The sequence below is a fragment of the Mya arenaria genome, chromosome 12 (genome assembly GCF_026914265.1).
Source record: "Mya arenaria isolate MELC-2E11 chromosome 12, ASM2691426v1".
NCBI lineage: Eukaryota > Metazoa > Mollusca > Bivalvia > Myida > Myidae > Mya > Mya arenaria.
In genome coordinates this window covers 20,951,352-20,969,803 of record NC_069133.1, presented here as the reverse complement: position 1 = coordinate 20,969,803, position 18,452 = coordinate 20,951,352, and the positions used below count along the sequence as shown (strand labels likewise).

Sequence of the window (18,452 nt, the reverse complement as noted above, 5' to 3'; positions counted from 1 at the left end):
AACAACATGATTAATGACATCTTTGTGAATTCTTTAAGGTGGAAAAAACTTATGTACTGGTATATTTAAATATGAAAAGTACATCTTAAGCACCTTTCTCAATTCTTGTTAGAAACACTGCAGATAACAAGGGTATCCTTGAAAGTTGCAGAACAGTAAAGATTTTAGGTAAACAATGATGTTAAAAATGTTGTTAACTAAAACAAAGCTCCCAACTATTGGCCCATTATTTCGCAATCTGTGTAACACTTTAACAAGTCCTTGTTTTGCTGTGTGAAGAAGAAAGGTGTAGCTGCTGTAGAGGTAAGTAGCTTATGTTGCTTACAAGCTTGACCAAAACAAATATTAAAATTTGTCTTAGAATGAGCCAATTATTGCTTACATGTCTGGAAACCAGTGATATAAGACTGCTCAGACAGACAAAAGATCAGATTGCAGTTTTTCATATTTACGTTGGAAATCAGATGTTTTATGGCATAACTAACACTAAGAAAAATGAAATTTTCGGCAGCTTTTCAAACAATTGTGATTTGTTCTATTGGGAGTTATAGTATCTTATATGACTGAATTAAAGTCATTGATACCAAAATCAGCTGATACTGAAACTATAATCAAAGCACTGAAAGTGCTGAAGGACGGTGCGCTTATTTTGTTGTATGCCGTGTTAAAAATCAGCTGATACTGAAACTATAAAAACTTGCAAAACTGTCAATCTGTGAGAGTGCACCTTTTAAACTCTTTCCTTAAATTATGATTGGACATATTTGAAAGTAAATTCAGTAATTCTAACGTATCTAACACGCAAATGCTAAGAAAGAATAGATAAAATGTTTGGTGATTATTTTAAAATGCAAACTTTCAAAATGTCCCATTTGCTTTTGTCACCCAGCTTTGATGTAAATTTGTTATACAATTTATTTGATAATTTTTATGCCCCCGAAGGTGGGCATATTAAAATCGCACCGTCCGTCCGTCCGTCCGTCCGTCCGTCCGTCCGTCCGGCTCTGTAACTTTCCCTTGTATGGACAGATTTTAAAATAACTTGCCACATGTGTTCCACATACCAAGACGACGTGTGGCGTGCAAGACTCGTGTCCCTACCTCAAAGGTCAAGGTCACACTTAGTGTTTATTCACAATGGAGTGCTGCATATAAGGACATAGAGTATAGGTTGTCGTGTCAGGGCTGTAACTTTCTCTTGTATGGACAGATTTTAAAATAACTTGCCACATGTGTACCACATACCAAGACGACGTGTCGCGTGCGAGACCCGTGTCCCTACCTCAAAGGTCAAGGTCACACTTAGTGTTTATACACAATGGAGTGCTGCATATAAGGACATAGAGTACAGGTTGTCGTGTCCGGGCTGTAACTTTCTCTTGTATGGACAGATTTAAAAATAACTTGCCACATGTGTTCCACATACCAAGACGATGTGTCACGTGCAAGACCCGTATCCCTACCTCAAAGGTCAAGGTCACACTTAGTGTTTATTTACAATGGAGTGCTGCATATAAGGACATAGAGTATAGGTTGTCGTGTCCGGGCTGTAACTTTCCCTTGTATGGACAGATTTTAAAATAACTTGCCACATGTGTTCCACATACCAAGACGACGTGTCGCGTGCAAGACCCGTGTCCCTACCTCAAAGGTCAAGGTCACACTTATTGTTTATTTACAATGGAGTGCTGCATATAAGGACATAGAGTATAGGTTGTCGTGTCCGGGCTGTAACTTTCCCTTGTATGGACAGATTTTAAAATAACTTGCCAAATGTGTTCCACATACCAAGACGTGTCGCGTGCAAAAACCCGTGTCCCTACCTCAAAGGTCAAGGTCACACTTAGAGTTTATTTACAATGGAGTGCTGCATATAAGGACATAGAGTATAGGTTGTCGTGTCCAGGCTGTAACTTTCCCTTGTATGGACAGATTTTAAAATAACTTGCCACATGTGTTCCACATACCAAGACGACGTGTCGCCTGCAAAAACCCGTGTCCCTACCTCAAAGGTCAAGGTCACACTTAGTGTTTATTCACAATGGAGTGCTGCATATAAGGACATAGAGTATAGGTTGCCGTGTCCGGGCTGTAACTTTCTCTTGTATGGACAGATTTTAAAATAACTTGCCACATGTGTTCCACATACCAAGACGACGTGTCGTGTGCAAGACCCGTGTCCTTGCCTCAAAGGTCAAGGTCACACATAGTGTTTATTCACAATGGAGTGCTGCATATAAGGACATAGAGTACAGGTTGTCGTGTCCGGGCTGTAACTTTCCCTTGTATGGACAGATTTTAAAATAACTTGCCAAATGTGTTCCACATACCAAGACGACGTGTCGCGTGCAAGACCCGTGTCCCTACCTCAAAGGTCAAGGTCACACTTAGTGTTTATTCACAATGGAGTGCTGCATATAAGGGCATAGAGTATAGGTTGTCGTGTCAGGGCTGTTACTTTCCCTTGTATGGACAGATTTTAAAATAACTTGCCACATGTGTTCCACATACCAAGACGACGTGTCGCGTGCAAAAACCCGTGTCCCTACCTCAAAGGTCAAGGTCACACTTAGTGTTTATTCACAATAGAGTGCTGCATATAAGGGCATAGAGTATAGGTTGTCGTGTCAGGGCTGTTACTTTCCCTTGTATGGACAGATTTAAAAAAACTTGACACATGTGTTCCACATACCAAGACGACGTGTCGCGTGCAAGACCCGTGTCCCTACCTTAAAGGTCAAGGTTACACTTAGTGTTTATTCACAATGGAGTGCTGCATATAAGGACATAGAGTATAGGTTGTCGTGTCCGGGCTGTAACTTTCCCTTGTATGGACAGATTTTAAAATCACTTGCTACATGTGTTCCACATACGAAGACAACGTGTCGTGTGCAAGACCCGTGTCCCTACCTCTAAGGTGAAAGATACACTAAGTGTTTATTCACAAGGGAATTCTGAATATAAGGACATAACAGTGTAGGTTGTCAAGTATGGGTGGTATTTTTTTATGTTCAGAGGCCATTTAAAATAACTTGCCATATGTATTTGACACGTAAAGGCAAGATAAACTTTTCATATACTGACCTTGTCCGTAGGTCAATGTCACATTCGGGGGCATTCGTCACATACTGTGACAGCTCTTGTTATCTGATGACTATATTTACAGTAACAATTTAACTTTGTGTTAATTTACTAAAATAGTTATATTTTCAAGTCTAAATAAGACAATTATATATAAACAGTACAATATTTTATTCTATGAAAGACTTAAATATAAATAAAATGTTCTAAAAAATCTGTGTTGAACTATTATTATTATGTTTTTTTTAGACGTTGATGTTAACATCTCTGAACAAAAAGTTGCTATACATAAACAACTGGACATCCAAAATATTCCCATGAGCCCAGAGGTGCACTTACCAAGTGGTGGGCTCAGTTCTCCACAAGCCCAGGATACGCATTTTCCCAATGAAGGGTCAAACACTTCATCCATTTTATTCTCTGACTGTGGCAGCCATCTTGTCAACGTTTCCTCGAGTGGGGAGGAGCAGGATCTTTTCTCTTTGACACCAATGTCAACCGATTGTGCTGTTCAACCTGTTGCTATGAATACAGATGAGGTTCATGCTGTTGCTACAAATACAAATGAGCTTTACACTGTTGCTGTGGATACAAATGGGGTTCACTCTGTTGCTACAAAAACAAATTGGGTAAATACTGTTGCTACGGACACAGATGAGCTTAACACTGTTGCGATGGATACAGATGGTGCCCACACTGTTGCTATGGACATAGATTGCATTCACACTGTTTCTAGAGATACAGACGAGGTTCACACTGTTGCTTCTGATTCACACAGAGTTTGTACTGTTGCTATGGATACAGACAAAACTCAAGGTTTTTCATCCATCATTCCGGAAGTGTGTGATAATAAGGATGAGGGGGATCAAGTATTGCAACCATCAAACTGTGAGAGAACCTTTGCTACCACCAAGAACCTCAATGATAATGTCTCTACCTTGCCAGGACTGGAAATAAATGGTGAACATACATGTTTTTCGGGACAAGAGTGTTTACAACATGTGGTGTCAAGTCAGAATCATCAAGAACCGTGGCAGGAAAAAGTGATATATGCTAACATGGCCCATGATATTTCAAAAGGTATGAAAACAGCTACTCATGGTGTTAAATCTGATGCTATGTTTGCATCATCATATTCTCCTGCGACATGTTTACCATCACTTACTGATACCGTACCAAATGTTCATAGTTTAGACACTAGTGACCATGATCGATCAATCAGTATTGCAAGTTCAGATGTAGATCCCTCGTCTCCTGCCATATCTGGGGAAGGCATGTTACTGTCACCACTCTCTCGACCAAGTAGCTGTAGTACAGACTTGGATGATGAGGAGGATGTGGACGTCCGGGACAAACCACCTGCACTTGTTATTCACAGAGTGTACGGAATATTCTCATCAGAAAATGATTCTTGATAATATGTTAGCTTTGCTCAAATTTTTAGGCAATATCATATTTGTCAGATTGTTGATCCTTGGTGTTTATCACTTTGAGTTGCTTGCGTATAGTCCATATCGCTCGAGACCGCAGGTTGAGTGCAATGTATCATTACGCAATCAATGAGAAGTAATATAATTCTACTGATCCACTGACTAACATATTATTTATTTATTCCTATAAAGTGTTATGAAATAAAAGTAGTTTTGTTAAAAAAGCATTTTAACTTGACCACAAGAAAACCTTTTCCTTCTGCATTATATTTTGAGAGTAGATATTCCCCTGCTTACAAGTCTCTACTGTGTGATACCGATTCAGAAATATGTAATACTTTCTCAGGGATCCCCACAGTCAGGGAAAAGTCAAGAAGTTTTTAAATTGGTTAGTGAAATATGGAAAATGAGCAAAAGAAAGAATGGGTAAATAGTGCCCATTCTAAATCTAAAAATTGTTTTTCAAAGAACAATTCTCAAGGTAAACAGTTATTGAGTCAGAGTCAAGGTCACTCTTTATATACGTCTTCCTGTTCAGGTTAAGGTCACTCTTTGTATACGCCTGTCTGTTCAAGTCAAGGTCACTCTTTGTATACGCCTTCCTGCTCAGGTCAAGGTCAAGGTCACTCTTAAAATAAGTTTTCCTGTTCAGGTCAAGGTCACTCTTTATATATGCCTTTCTGTTCAGGTCAAGGCCAAGGTCGCTCTTTATATATGCCTTCCTGATCAAAGAAATGGTATTTTGGTTCAAGGTGATAGTCATGTACACTCAAAAATGATGTTAGTTGAATAAGGGTCAAGGGCATTCTTATTACTGTTTTTCTTAGTTATATGTTAGTTTATTGATAAAAGGTCAAGGTCTTTTTAATTACAGACTGTTTTTTCTCTGAGAAAGAGACTTGGTTATGAGCATTTGTAAGGTCACACATATTTTAAATTTTCCTTTCAAACAAATACTCTTAGTACGGATCTACACATTGTCCAAGACCAATTGACATGGTCATAGTGTATTAAGGAGACTGTATGCATTTGGATATATTGCGAGGTGATTTCAATGGCTGAAACATGATATTTACAAGGGACTTTTTATTTTAACAGAAATTAATGGTTGAGTCTGGACAACATTATGTCATCCTCGGCACCCCAGCGTATCATAGCCTATATATAGGTTATGATACGCTGGGGAGCCTAGTATGCATTATGTAAACATTACATAAATGATATTATGAAGAATCATTTTATCTTGTGTATGTTCGTTCTAGTCATAAACCATGTGTTTTATATGAAAACGTTCAAACTTTCTAGAGGACACTAAAATAAAATCGAGGTCTATGTATATTCAATTTTTATCCGAATTATGCCCTTTATGATTTGATACTTGTATTTCTAAATAGGCTGTCAATAAGAAATATACAAATATTTTATGTAAATTTCTATCGATAATTCGCTATCTATTTAGTTTGGCATATAAAAACTGGCTAGTGTTGCATAATGGCTATGTCATACATTTTATTAATAGTGTATCCTTTCCAGCAAGTACACATTATTAATTTTTATGATTTTGGGTTTTTCAGGTAAAAATGGAAGAATTTGTAACTCTTTTACTTCGATTTTCCATTCATGGAGTTCGGCCAAATCATAATACGTCACTATACATAAAAACACAAAAACAGAAATCTGAAAATTGAAATATGCAAACATTCGAATAATAAACTGGTGTCAACATAATCAAAGGATTTTCGCGTCACATCGAATGTGCTAGAATCTTCAGCCATTTTTCCAAATAATGGGACAATAACTATAAAAAGAATTCTTAGGACTTGAACACCTTTCCCCATTGGAAAAGATCCTCAAACCAACAACTTCTGTTAAGGATGTACATAGGACAATTGAACAAATCAGTGAAATTGAAATCAACGATGATTTGAGGGTAATATTTGAAGACATGTCCCTGTTGGAAACATCAACTGCAGTTCAAATAGCCTTATTTCGTGATTAAGGTCGATACAATTGAGGAAATGGATATTGAAACAATTGAAGATATAATACAGAAAATTTCATCTGTGTGAGATTATCTTAAATCAGTAAATCAAATTGAAACAATGTCAAATTCACAACCCTTCTAGCAGAGAGAAAGTTGCCATTTTTTTATCATCATCATCATCATCATCATCATCATCATCATCATCATCATCATCATCATCATCATCATCATCAACAAATCATCAACAAAAAATTGTCAAACTGAGCCATTTCTTTTTGCTGTATGAAATACTATAAAAAAATATATATGTGGCTAATTTTCATGCTAGAACATTATTCTCTCCAAAACCACAGTGGATCTAACCTTTCACAATTGAAATATGTCTCCCACATTCATGGTAAAGTTTGTTTTAAGGTCAAAGAAAAAGGTTACATGACTATAGTTTCTGTCCATTCCATTTCTCTTGAACTGCTTGAAGGATTTTGAAACTTGCCACAAACTTTCACCATATTCAGATGAAGTCACACTTAAAGGTCAAAGGTCATATGACTAGGTTCAACATATTATTATCAGATGTGCATACATGTAGTTGCATACCTCAGTTTTAAATTACATAAACAACTTTAGTTTAGTCTAGTCAAGTCTAGTTTACTTTATTACTGTACTGGGGTGTTTAAAGTAAAATTATGAACAATATTGGCAATGATATATGATGATTAAAAGTGCAACTATGTTATTTACAACAATTAAAGGATATTAATACCTGTTACTAAAAGCTCAAACTTGAATATGGTTTCCTGCGCCCTGTATATCTCATATCGGGTCACCTACTAACCCCGTAACGTATATATCATGTCGACAGCCTGTTAACATGTTTAAATATTTTATTTATTCATCGAAATATTCATCGGAAACAGAAAATAGACGCCATTTTGGTACGATATAAATTTGGTGACCCAATATGGAAAAAAATATGGGGTCAGCACGTGACCAGTCCTGGACCAATGACGTTGCTTCATTTATGTTGGAGGCATGATATTATAAGTTACGGGGTTACTGTAGGTGTCCCGATATGGGATATACAAGGCAACGGAAACCATATCGGGTGAGAACAAAGGTCGAATTTGAATATGGTTTCCTGGCACCGTATATCCCATATCGGGTCACCTACTAACCTGGTAATGTATATATCACATTGACAACCTGTTTAAATGTTTCATTTATTCATCAGAATCGGTAAATAGACGCCATTTTTATTAAGATATAAATTTGTTGACCAAATATGGAAAAAAATATGGGGTCAGCGCGTGACCAGTCCAGTGGACCAATGGCATTGCATCATTTATGTTAGAGGCGTGATATAGATCTGTATATTGTCCAGAATCACTGCAAATAAACAAGTCTCAGATCTATATTTAGAAATCACTGACATAGGTCATTATTATAATCAATTGAGCAAATTTAGCTGATATATAACCAATTGAGAATGCACCCTGATTGTTTTTATACTAGAAATCATGCAGAAAAAGGTGTAATAAAGGATACATGTATTTTCATTTAGCCAAACTAATAAATGACCCAAAAAATTGACTGAGTGAAATAGCACATTACTAACCTACAGTTTAATGCATTAAAAGTTATAATAGTAAATAATAAGGATTAGGTCTCGAAAAAAGTGCCCTCTTGTTGGTGAAAAGTGGCTTATTTCTTACTTTTTTTAACATTGACAATGCAAAGTAACATACACAACACACATAATTAACTGCTGTATGAATAAAATCTTACCGTTATTAAAAGATAAACAATAAAACCTTTTTCCAATGTCATGTTAAACATACATGTAACAGCCATTGAAATCATCTTGAATATCAGAATGCATACAGTCTCCTTTATACGTAGTGATGGTGGGTTTAAACAAGATCAAAATTAATATTTGGGTATCAAACATTGATTACAAACATACCATATCCCCCTGTGGAGGGAAAAATCCCCCAGAATTTCGACCCTTCACCTGGTCCCCCACTGGGGGATTTATATCCCATGGAATGAAAAAAAAAAAAAAAAAAATATTATAATTTTGCAAAAAACTGTCTAAAGGTTGACAGTGAAAAGCATCCATAATATTATGATTTCAAAAATTTATTGTAACATAAGTGTGTTTCTGTTTTTTTCTTACATAAATGTAGATATTGCGCTTGATTTTGCTGTGTAAAAATCTCCTAGTGTAATACCAAAATCCCCTGGAATTCAGACCAAAATCTCCTGGGAAGCCTCTCAGAAATGTGGCGTGTATGTATGTGATATTGTGTTTTTGTTATGAAAACGATTTTGAAAGTATTGATTGATTTTATTTATTTTTCGCTAGACAATTAATTTATTTTATCTGACCTACGGTCTACAGCAACTCTTGTGTTTAAACATGTACAAATAATATAATATAATATAATATGATTGTTAATATATAGTTTTATTGTCTTTTGATTGTTGTTTTAATTATACAGTACATTTTATTGTAGATTTATAAATTCTTATGATATGTAATACAATGCTCATAAATTTACAATATTATTAATATTATCCCATAATGAATGGTGAAATAAACTTTGAAATGTTGCATGTCAATTATTTACATGTATTTAAACCCAGATGGACAGAAAAGAAGTGTAATTGGTCTATAAAGATTTCTGTTTTGACAATTAAATTTGATGCCCCTGTTTAATAGAGGGCAGACCAAGACTTACGTACAAAATACAACCTTAGACCTTGAAACTTGAGTGGTAGGTTGCCCTTGACCAGTACATGACCCCTATCGATTAGGTGAGTAGGTCAAAGGTCAAGGTCACAATCAAGTTTGATTAAAACTTTGCACAATTACTAGTGTACTATTTGACCTAGGACAATGAAACTTCAATTGCAGGTTGCTCTTGACCAGTAGATGACCTCTTTTGTGTTCAGTAGGTCAAAAGGCAAGGTCAACATTCATTTTTCCGCACCATAACTCAAGATTACACTTTACCTAGGACCATCAATTTTCAATGGAAGGTTGCATTTGACCAGTAGAAGACCCTTTTTGTTTTGGGGTCAGTAGATCAAGGTCACATCTAACTGCCATATGAAAACTTTGTCTGCATATTCACTTAAGAAAGATTTGAGAAATTGACCAATTACCATGAAACTTCAGGGGTAGGTTGCACTTGAGCAGGAGATGGCATCTAAGTAGGTTAATGTCAGCAGCCTTTGTCTGCTCAATTTCTCAAGAATGACTTAGGACCATGAAACTTCAGTGATAGGTTGCTATTGATAATAGACAACATCTATTGATTTCATGATCCAAGGTCAAATTTCAAGGTCAGGGATAACAGTTTTATGAAAACATTGTCCACACATAACACAAAATCCTATTGATTTTGGGATCAGTAGGTCATGGTCACGGTCAACAATCTTGTGAAAATTTGGTCTGCACGAACTAAACTCAAGAACCGTGCTGTGGCTTGGTGTCGTCATTGCCAAGTTATAGCCTTGGTGTCCTTAATGCTGTGCTATAGCCTTTAAGGCTAAGTGTTGTCATAGTTGTACTGTGGCCTTGGTTTTTAGCTCTACTGGCCAAAGGCCAGAAGAGCTTATGCGATGGTAATGTGTATGTAGTATGTGCATCTGTGCGTCCGTGTGTTTGTGTGTCTGTAAACAATTGCTTGTGAACACGATACAGTCTTCAGTTTTGATTGTATCTTGATGAAACTTGTACAGTATTTAGATATCCATTAGAGCTCGGTTCCTTTCGAAAACCAGCCAGATCTGCCCATGCATGCCTAGATTATGGCCCTTGATAGTATAAAAAAATGCTATTGTGTAAACAATTGGTTGTGAACACGATACAGTCTTCATTTTTGATTGTATCTCGATGAAACTTGTACAGTATTTAGATATCCATAAGAGCTCGGTTCCTTTCGAAAACCAGCCAGATCCGCCCATGCATGCCTAGATTATGGCCCTTGATAGTATAAAAAAATGCTATTGTGTAAACACTAGCTTGTGAACATGATACAGTCTTCAGTTTTGATTGTATCTCGATGAAACTTGTACAGTATTTAGATATCCATTAGAACTCGGTTCCTTTTGAAAACCAGCCAGATCTGCCCATGCATGCCTGGATTATGGGTCTTGAAAGTATAAAAAATGCTATTTTAAGCTAAGTCTATTTTTAGCCAAGTCTACGTGAGCAAAGTCTATTTTTAGCCAAGTTTACATGTAAAGTCACAATTGCTTGTGAAGGTTTGTTCAAATTATGCCCCTGGGGTCATTACTCCCCCCCCCCATGGAGATTGTCCCGCAAGTGCGGCAAATGAAATTTTGACCATGTGAACAGTTTTGCAAACAAGCATTAATGTTGTCCTCGGATGTCCTTGACTTGAACCTTTGACCAACTTTTTATTTTTAAAGCTACAGAAATGAAATTTTGACGATGAGTACAGTTTTGAAAGCAAATATTTTTTACCCTCTGATTACCTTTACTTGGCACATATTAAAATAGTTCATGCAACTAATCTGCTTACAACACTTTCTGTCCTCAGATGTTGAACGTGCAGCGTATTCAGCTAACCCAAACACTAAAAGTGAACTATATATTTGTTGCCTATTACTCAAACGCACATGCTCTGGATTGAAAATGACCACAAGAGCCATGCCAGTAGAGCATAGGCCCTTTTGGGCCTCTTGTATTATAATTGTCCTATAGCCTTAATGTTGTAGAAGCTGTGCTATAGCCTTAGTGACACCACAGCTGTGCTGTGGCATTAGTGTCGTCATAGCTGTGCTGTTGCCTTGGTTTAGTCATAACCATACTATAGCCTAAGTGTTGTCATAGCTGTTTATATAGCCTTGGTGAAGCCATAGCTGTGCTGTGGCCTTGGTGTCATCATGCTGTGCTGTTGCCTTGGGGTGGTCATAACCGTAGCATAGCCTTAGTGTTGTCATAGCTGTTTTTATAGCCTTGGCTTTGTCATAGCTGTGCTGTGGCCTTGGTGTCATCATAACTGCACTATAGCCTTAGTGTTGTCATAGCTGTGCTAAAGCCTTAGTGTGACCAAAGCTGTGCTGTGGCCATGGTGCCGTCATAACTGTAATATAGTCTTAGTGTTGTCATAGCTGTGCTGTGGCCTTGGTGTCATCATTACTGTGGCCTTGGTGTTGTTATTACTTTGCTGTGGCCTTGGTTTCGTCATGGCTGTCCTATGGCCATGATATTGTAATTACTTTGCTGTGGCCTTGGTTTCGTCATAGCTGTCCTATGGCCATAGTATTGTAATTACTTTGCTGTGGCCTTGGTTTTGTCATAGCTCTGCTGTGGCCTTGGCGTTGTCATTGCTATGGCCTTGGTGTTGTTATTACTTTGGTGTGGTCTTGGTGTTGTTATTACTGTGCTGTGGCCTTGGTTTCGTCATTGCTGTGACCATTGTGTTGTCATAGCTCTGCTGTGGCCTTTGTGTTGTCATTGCTGTGGCCTTGGTGTTGTTATTACTGTGCTGTGGCCTTGGTGTTGTCATTGTTATTGCCTTGGTGTCATCATAACTGTGCCATAGTATTGGTGGCATCATAGCTGTGCTGTGGCCTTTGTGTTGTCTTAACTGTTTTGTCATAGCTGTGACATAGCTTTGGTGTCGTCTTAATTGTAATATATCATTGGTGTTGTCATAGCTGTGCTTAAGCCTTTTGTTCAATATTTAAGGTTGCTCTTACAGAGGTCAAATGATACTTACACTTATATTGTGAGTTCAAGCTGCAGCATTGTTATGCTTTGTGGAATCATAAAACTTGAAAACATGACTTACACAGACTCAGGTCTCCAGCTGAAATAGCAAGGTCATATGTAGAAGTTAGAGCATGTTGTACTAGTATCTACAATATTCTGAGTATCAGAGGTATTCCAAATGTAATATGAATGTCTATAGAAAAATTGTGACCCCAGAGCGGGGCCATTTTTGACCCCAGGGGAAAGATTTGGTGATGCTACATACAAAATAATGAGGACCTTGTAAGCTAGCAGTTACAGACATGAAGATTTTCAAAGATTTACCTGTATAAGTCTATAGCAAACTTGTGAACCCCAGGATGTGACCAGTTTTGTCATGCAATTGAATGGAAATGCGATAATCTAAGGATGTGCAAGTTGAAATAATTTCTCATAAATCAAGGTACCAGGATGCATGGCAGTCCTGCAAACAGCTAGATATTTCCTGTCTTGAATCTGCTTAATTTCATGACCCATTCAAAGGAGTTTGCGCTTATCTAAAGGTCGATGAGCCATGACTTGTCCACACATTCGTTAAAAATTTAACCCATGACCATGAAACTTCACAGACAATAATTTTGTACTTGACAAGTAGATGACCTCTTCTACTTTTGTAGTCAATAAGTCAAAACTGAATGCCATGGCCAACAGAAAAATTTTGTTTGCATAACTTGAGAAATGTTTGACTTATGACCTTTAAACTTCAGTAATTGGTAATGTACTTGACCAGAATATGAAATCTACTGTTCTGGGGTCAAAGGTCAAGGTCATTGTAAATGTTGTTTGGAAATATTTTTCCCCCAGAATACATCTCTTTAGCTTGAACAGTTTGATCTAGGACCTTAAATTTTCAATTGTAGGTTTCTCCTCACCTGTAAGTAGATGGGGAACTTATTATTTTAGGAATAAGTAGGTTAAAGGCCAAAGTTCTCAATATATATTATTTAAACAGCTTAATGCAATTTCGCACTAATCTTGTTCCTGATAAATCAGCCCTTAAGAGGCATTATAAATGTTTCAGCTCTTTTTTAGCTATATTTGTTGATATTTTCAGGTGGGGTGAGGGTTGTAGGGTTCAACCCGGGCATTAGCAGGTTAGGTTCAACCATTCGCCAAAGCTTAAGGTCAGCGACTACTAGAGGATCAGCAATGCCCCCTAAATATATCAGAAAGACTTAACTTATCAGAGTTCCATTAGGTATAACCATTCACCATAGCTTAACAAGGTCAACAACTACTAGAGGACCAGCTCTACCCATGGTTTATAACAGAAAGTCTTAACAAATGTCAGATTTAAACCAAACAATTTGTCATGGCCGAAGGGTATTAAGCAGCAACTAGAGAGCTCATTGCATTGATATTGGCGTACAATATAAAAAAAGAACATAATGAGGCAGTCTTTTTGTTACGGAATGGAGACATCTTCCCAGTCTATGCCAATGGAAGCGCGTCATTTGTATTTTTTCTATATTAAGTTATATAAAAAAAACCTGTAGGACATCATGGTTAATCAAATAAGTTGAAAAGTATTAAAATATAACATGCAATTTCACTAACTGAAGTACCACATAGTTTACAATTAATTTATTTTTTGCATTTTTTTCCATTTAAAAAGATTACTAGGTATGTATACCTAGTAGAATTCATTCTCATGTGTGATTGGATAGTCAATGTTATCACGTGTTTTCTCCTCTACCTCGCCTCTACCTCATTAAAAACTCATGAAAATGAGATTTTGTCAGTAAATTTTCCCATATTACTTATTCAGTGTAAACGACATAAAGTATCTGTTCTACCGACAATAAACAAGACATAAGGTTTTTAGTGTTTATATTTCTTATTTAGCTTTTTGACATAGGATATCCCATCAATTATAACTTAAAATATTTCTTACGAGTTATTTGGTACTTTTACTTTAACCCATTGTATATTTTTAAAGTGATATATTATGATAATAAATTCTGCTTACCGATGTATTTTGTTTGTTCATACTCAGGTACATGTTTATTTAGTTTAATGATTTTTTTTAACTTCCTACCTCTGTTTATTTGTCATTCCTACATGTTTAAATCTTTGTTTAGATTGCCTGAAATTGCCTAACATAGGTACAATACTTAATTGCTTAAAGTCATGATGTTGCTTGAAGTCAAGTTTGAATTTTTACATTTTTAGTTCACCTAAGAAAAAAATTCATTGTTGTCATAGCCTTGTGCTGTCAAAAACTCCAACTTTGGCCATAACTCGAAAAACCATCAAGCTCTGGAAATGACACATGGTACACATATTGAGTTATGCCCCTTTTTTTACTTTATTACAACATACAAGGGTTTGCTCGCAGGCCTTGGTATTCCTGTTTCCACTTGCTTGAATTACAACTCGGGCACTCAATTACTTTATACGAGGGACATTTATAGAATATGTTCAGCTATGTAAGCCCAGTACTTTATTGTTTACACAATGTTAGCAAGGCATAATTGGGTACATTACTTGTGTGTAATAATGTACATTTATTGGGTGTTATAGTGTACATTTGTAGGGCATAATATGGTATATTAGTAGGGCGTAAAAGTGTACATTAGTAGAGCATAATAGTGTAAATAAGTAGGGCATAATCGGGTACATTAGTAGGGTATAATCAGGTATATTAGTAGGTCATAATCAAGTATATTAGTAGGGAATAATCTGGTATATTAGTAGGGCATAATCGGGTATATTAGCTGGGCATAGTAGTTTACATTAGTAGGGTGTAATAGTGTTTATTAGTAGGGTGTAATAGTGTTTATTAGTAGGAATTTATAGTGTTAATTGGTAGGTTGTAATAGTGCAAATAAGTGGGGCATGATAGAGTAAATTAGCAGGGGGTAATAGTATACAATAGTTCGGGCATAATAGTGTACATTAGCAGGGCGTTATAGTGTTCATAAGTAGGGCATAATACGGTACATTAGTAGGGCATTATACGGTACATTAGAAGAGCGTAATAGTGTACATTAGTAGGGCATTATACGGTACATTAGAAGAGCGTAATAGTGTACATTAGTAGGGCATTATACGGTACGTTAGAAGAGCGTAATAGTTTACATTACTAAGTAGGGCATTATACGGTACATTAGAAGAGCGTAATAGGGTACATTAGTAGGGCATTATACGGTACATTAGAAGAGCGTAATAGGGTACATTAGTAGGGCATTATACGGTACATTAGAAGAGCGTAATAGGGTACATTAGTAGGGCATTATACGGTACATTAGAAGAGCGTAATAGTGTACATTAGTAGGGCATTATACGGTACATTAGAAGAGCGTAATAGTGTACATTAGCAGGGCATTATACGGTACATTAGAAGAGCGTAATAGGGTACATTAGCAGGGCATTATACGGTACATTAGAAGAGCGCAATAGGGTACATTAGCAGGGCATTATACGGTACATTAGAAGAGCGTAATAGGGTACATTAGCAGGGCATTATACGGTACATTAGAAGAGCGTAATAGTGTACATTAGCAGGGCGTTATAGTGTTCATAAGTAGGGCATAATACGGTACATTAGTAGGGCATTATACGGTACATTAGAAGAGCGTAATAGGGTACATTAGTAGGGCATTATACGGTACATTAGAAGAGCGTAATAGTGTACATTAGTAGGGCATCATACGGTACATTAGAAGAGCGTAATAGGGTAAATTAGTAGGGCATTATACGGTACATTAGAAGAGCGTAATAGTGTACATTAGTAGGGCATTATACGGTACATTAGAAGAGCGTAATAGTGTACATTAGTAGGGCATTATACGGTACATTAGAAGAGCGTAATAGTGTACAAGGGGTATCAGATGATGGGAATACTGTAGAATCATGTTATAACTGTTTCAATGCTGTTTGTTATAATGTTTTCTGTCATTGTTTCATGTTCTCAATTGTTTAAAGTTGTATTAGGAGAAATCACTGTTTTTTCCCGCCATTTTATAAGTGATTTTTTTATGTTGTTTAAATGAGGGCTATTCCAGTAAAACATATAACCCACGGGGGGGGGGGGGGAAGGCAATTATTTAAATAGTATATTGGTGGGTGTCTTTTTTCACTTATTTGGTACCCGAAAGGGTAAATTTGCTTCTGTAGGGGGGTGGTATATTTTAAAAGTGCCTTCCCCCCAGGGATTATATGTTTAAATGGAATATCCCTGAGTATGAAAATAGAATTTCATTGTTTACGATTTATATAAATCACTATCTGTACAATATGTGACATAGATTGAGAAAATAGAATTTCCTTGATTTCAATTTACATTTATCACAATCTGAACGATATGTGACTGAAATTATGAAAATAGAATTTCATTGTTTTTGATTTTTATTCATAACCATCTGTGCAATATCATGTGACTGCAATATCATGTGGCTGAGATTACGAAAACTGAATTTTCTTCATTTCAATTTACAGATGAACATTGATTGTAATCTGTAAGATGTATGACTGAGAAAATGAATAGTATTTCCTTGTTTCATGAAGCTCTACAGGCCAGAGGCCAGAAAAAAATGCCATGGCGCTTTGTCTGTTGTCTGTGTGTCTATGTAAACATTTGCTTATGAACACAATAATATCTTCAGTTTTGAAAGAATCTTTTTTAAAAATTGTACAGTAGTTAGATAGCTATCAGCCCATGCATCACTGGATTATGGCCCTTGAAAATAAATATCAATATTGCTATTATTACAAGTAAATAATTATGGTCTAAGGGAGACAACCAGTCCTGTATTCAGTTACTGTAGTTGATTTTATTCCCTCCCTTGAATTTATAAGAGGTGAAAAGTACAAATTATGAGAGACAATCTGTACTGACTGTGTGCAGTTGGGTTTTTTTCCCCTTGCCATTGTGAACTATTGATATGTTGCCTATTACCCATACAAACATGCTCTGGATTGAAAATGACCAAAAGAGCCATGCCAGTAGAGCATAGGGCCTCGCAATCCTCTTGTATTGTATTTATCACTATCTGTACAATATATGACTGAAATTCCTTGTTTTGAGTAATGTTAATTGTTTTGTATTTCATGTTTATAGTTACTGAATGGTGTATATAGTCACTGAATGGTGTATAATGTTTGTTGATTGTCTGTTATTGTGGTTGTCTTAGCTTGGCCGTCGATGTATTTCCAAAATGTGACCTGTAGCCTGATTCAATAACCAACCATTGGAAATATTAATGCATGTTTCCAAGTGACATCATGTATAATGTGAAGCAAGGGCCATCATCAGCTATAATGATTGTTAATGTACATACAGTTTGTTACTTGTCAACTGAGAAAAACAGACAAGCTTGGCATTGATGTGCGTACTCTTGTTTAAAGGTACTAGACACCATAAAATTATGGTCTCAAAATTACCAAATACAGTATATCATCAAAAAAGCCTATAATTGTCAGTGTGAACCAGTATAAGACCAATAAGTCATCATTTTACATGATTAAATTAATATTTTGTTGATGTGATAGCTGAGATCACCAGTTTAAAAATAGTGCATAATGATTTCCCAGTTTGTAGTGTGTATATTAGCATGTAAAAGTCACATGATTAGCACAGATAAAAATACTGTTGCTATTTTTTTTATTTACTGGGATTTACGTGGTAGACAGAACCAGTTAACTTCACATTGGAAAAATACACCAATATTTACATGTCATAGGTTCAGTGTGTTGTACGCAACAATATCAATTTTAATATAAGTTTTTGACTATTTTCTGCAAGGGTATCATCTGGTGTCTAGTCCCTTTGAAGTTTTCCCTTTTCCAGCTTAAAAAGGGTTAGAGGTGTGCTCATCATTGGCTGAAGTCATAGTGGACAGAAGAAAAGTATTGTTTATGTTATGTTATTACAACATAAAAAATAGTGTGTCTCCTGTGGCTAAAGTATTATTAAAAGGGACTTATGAAAATTGAGTTCGGTGTTATTACATACAAGATTATGGGAGTTCAAATCAAATCATATTCAACTAAGTCTGTATCAAATCTTTGTACAAAAAAGTTAGATTTTATTTTACTGTTCATGACTACTGTGTTGTTAATGTTTTAGACTTTAAGAATAAAATTATTTGAAATATTGGAGTTTGCTTATTGAAAAGCATTGGTTCATGTGTATATAAAAGAAGTAAAAACTATTTTGAATAATATT

At 36.2% G+C, this 18,452-nt stretch overlaps 1 protein-coding gene across 5 annotated transcripts in view; it reads left to right on the top strand.

Annotated features, from left to right (window-relative positions):
• LOC128211313 (uncharacterized) overlaps positions 1 to 9,108 on the top strand; it is a 55,801-nt gene extending 46,693 nt beyond the window's left edge. For 4 of the 5 annotated variants that reach the window (XM_052915969.1, XM_052915970.1, XM_052915968.1 and 1 more), the window contains one exon: positions 3,331 to 9,108. In XM_052915969.1, the coding sequence (XP_052771929.1) occupies positions 3,331 to 4,496 (1,166 nt within the window). In that variant the 3' untranslated portion in view covers positions 4,497 to 9,108. The remainder of the gene's footprint in view (positions 1 to 3,330) is intronic. The other variant, XM_052915971.1, reaches the window with a different exon arrangement.
• Positions 9,109 to 18,452: the final 9,344 nt, after the last annotated feature.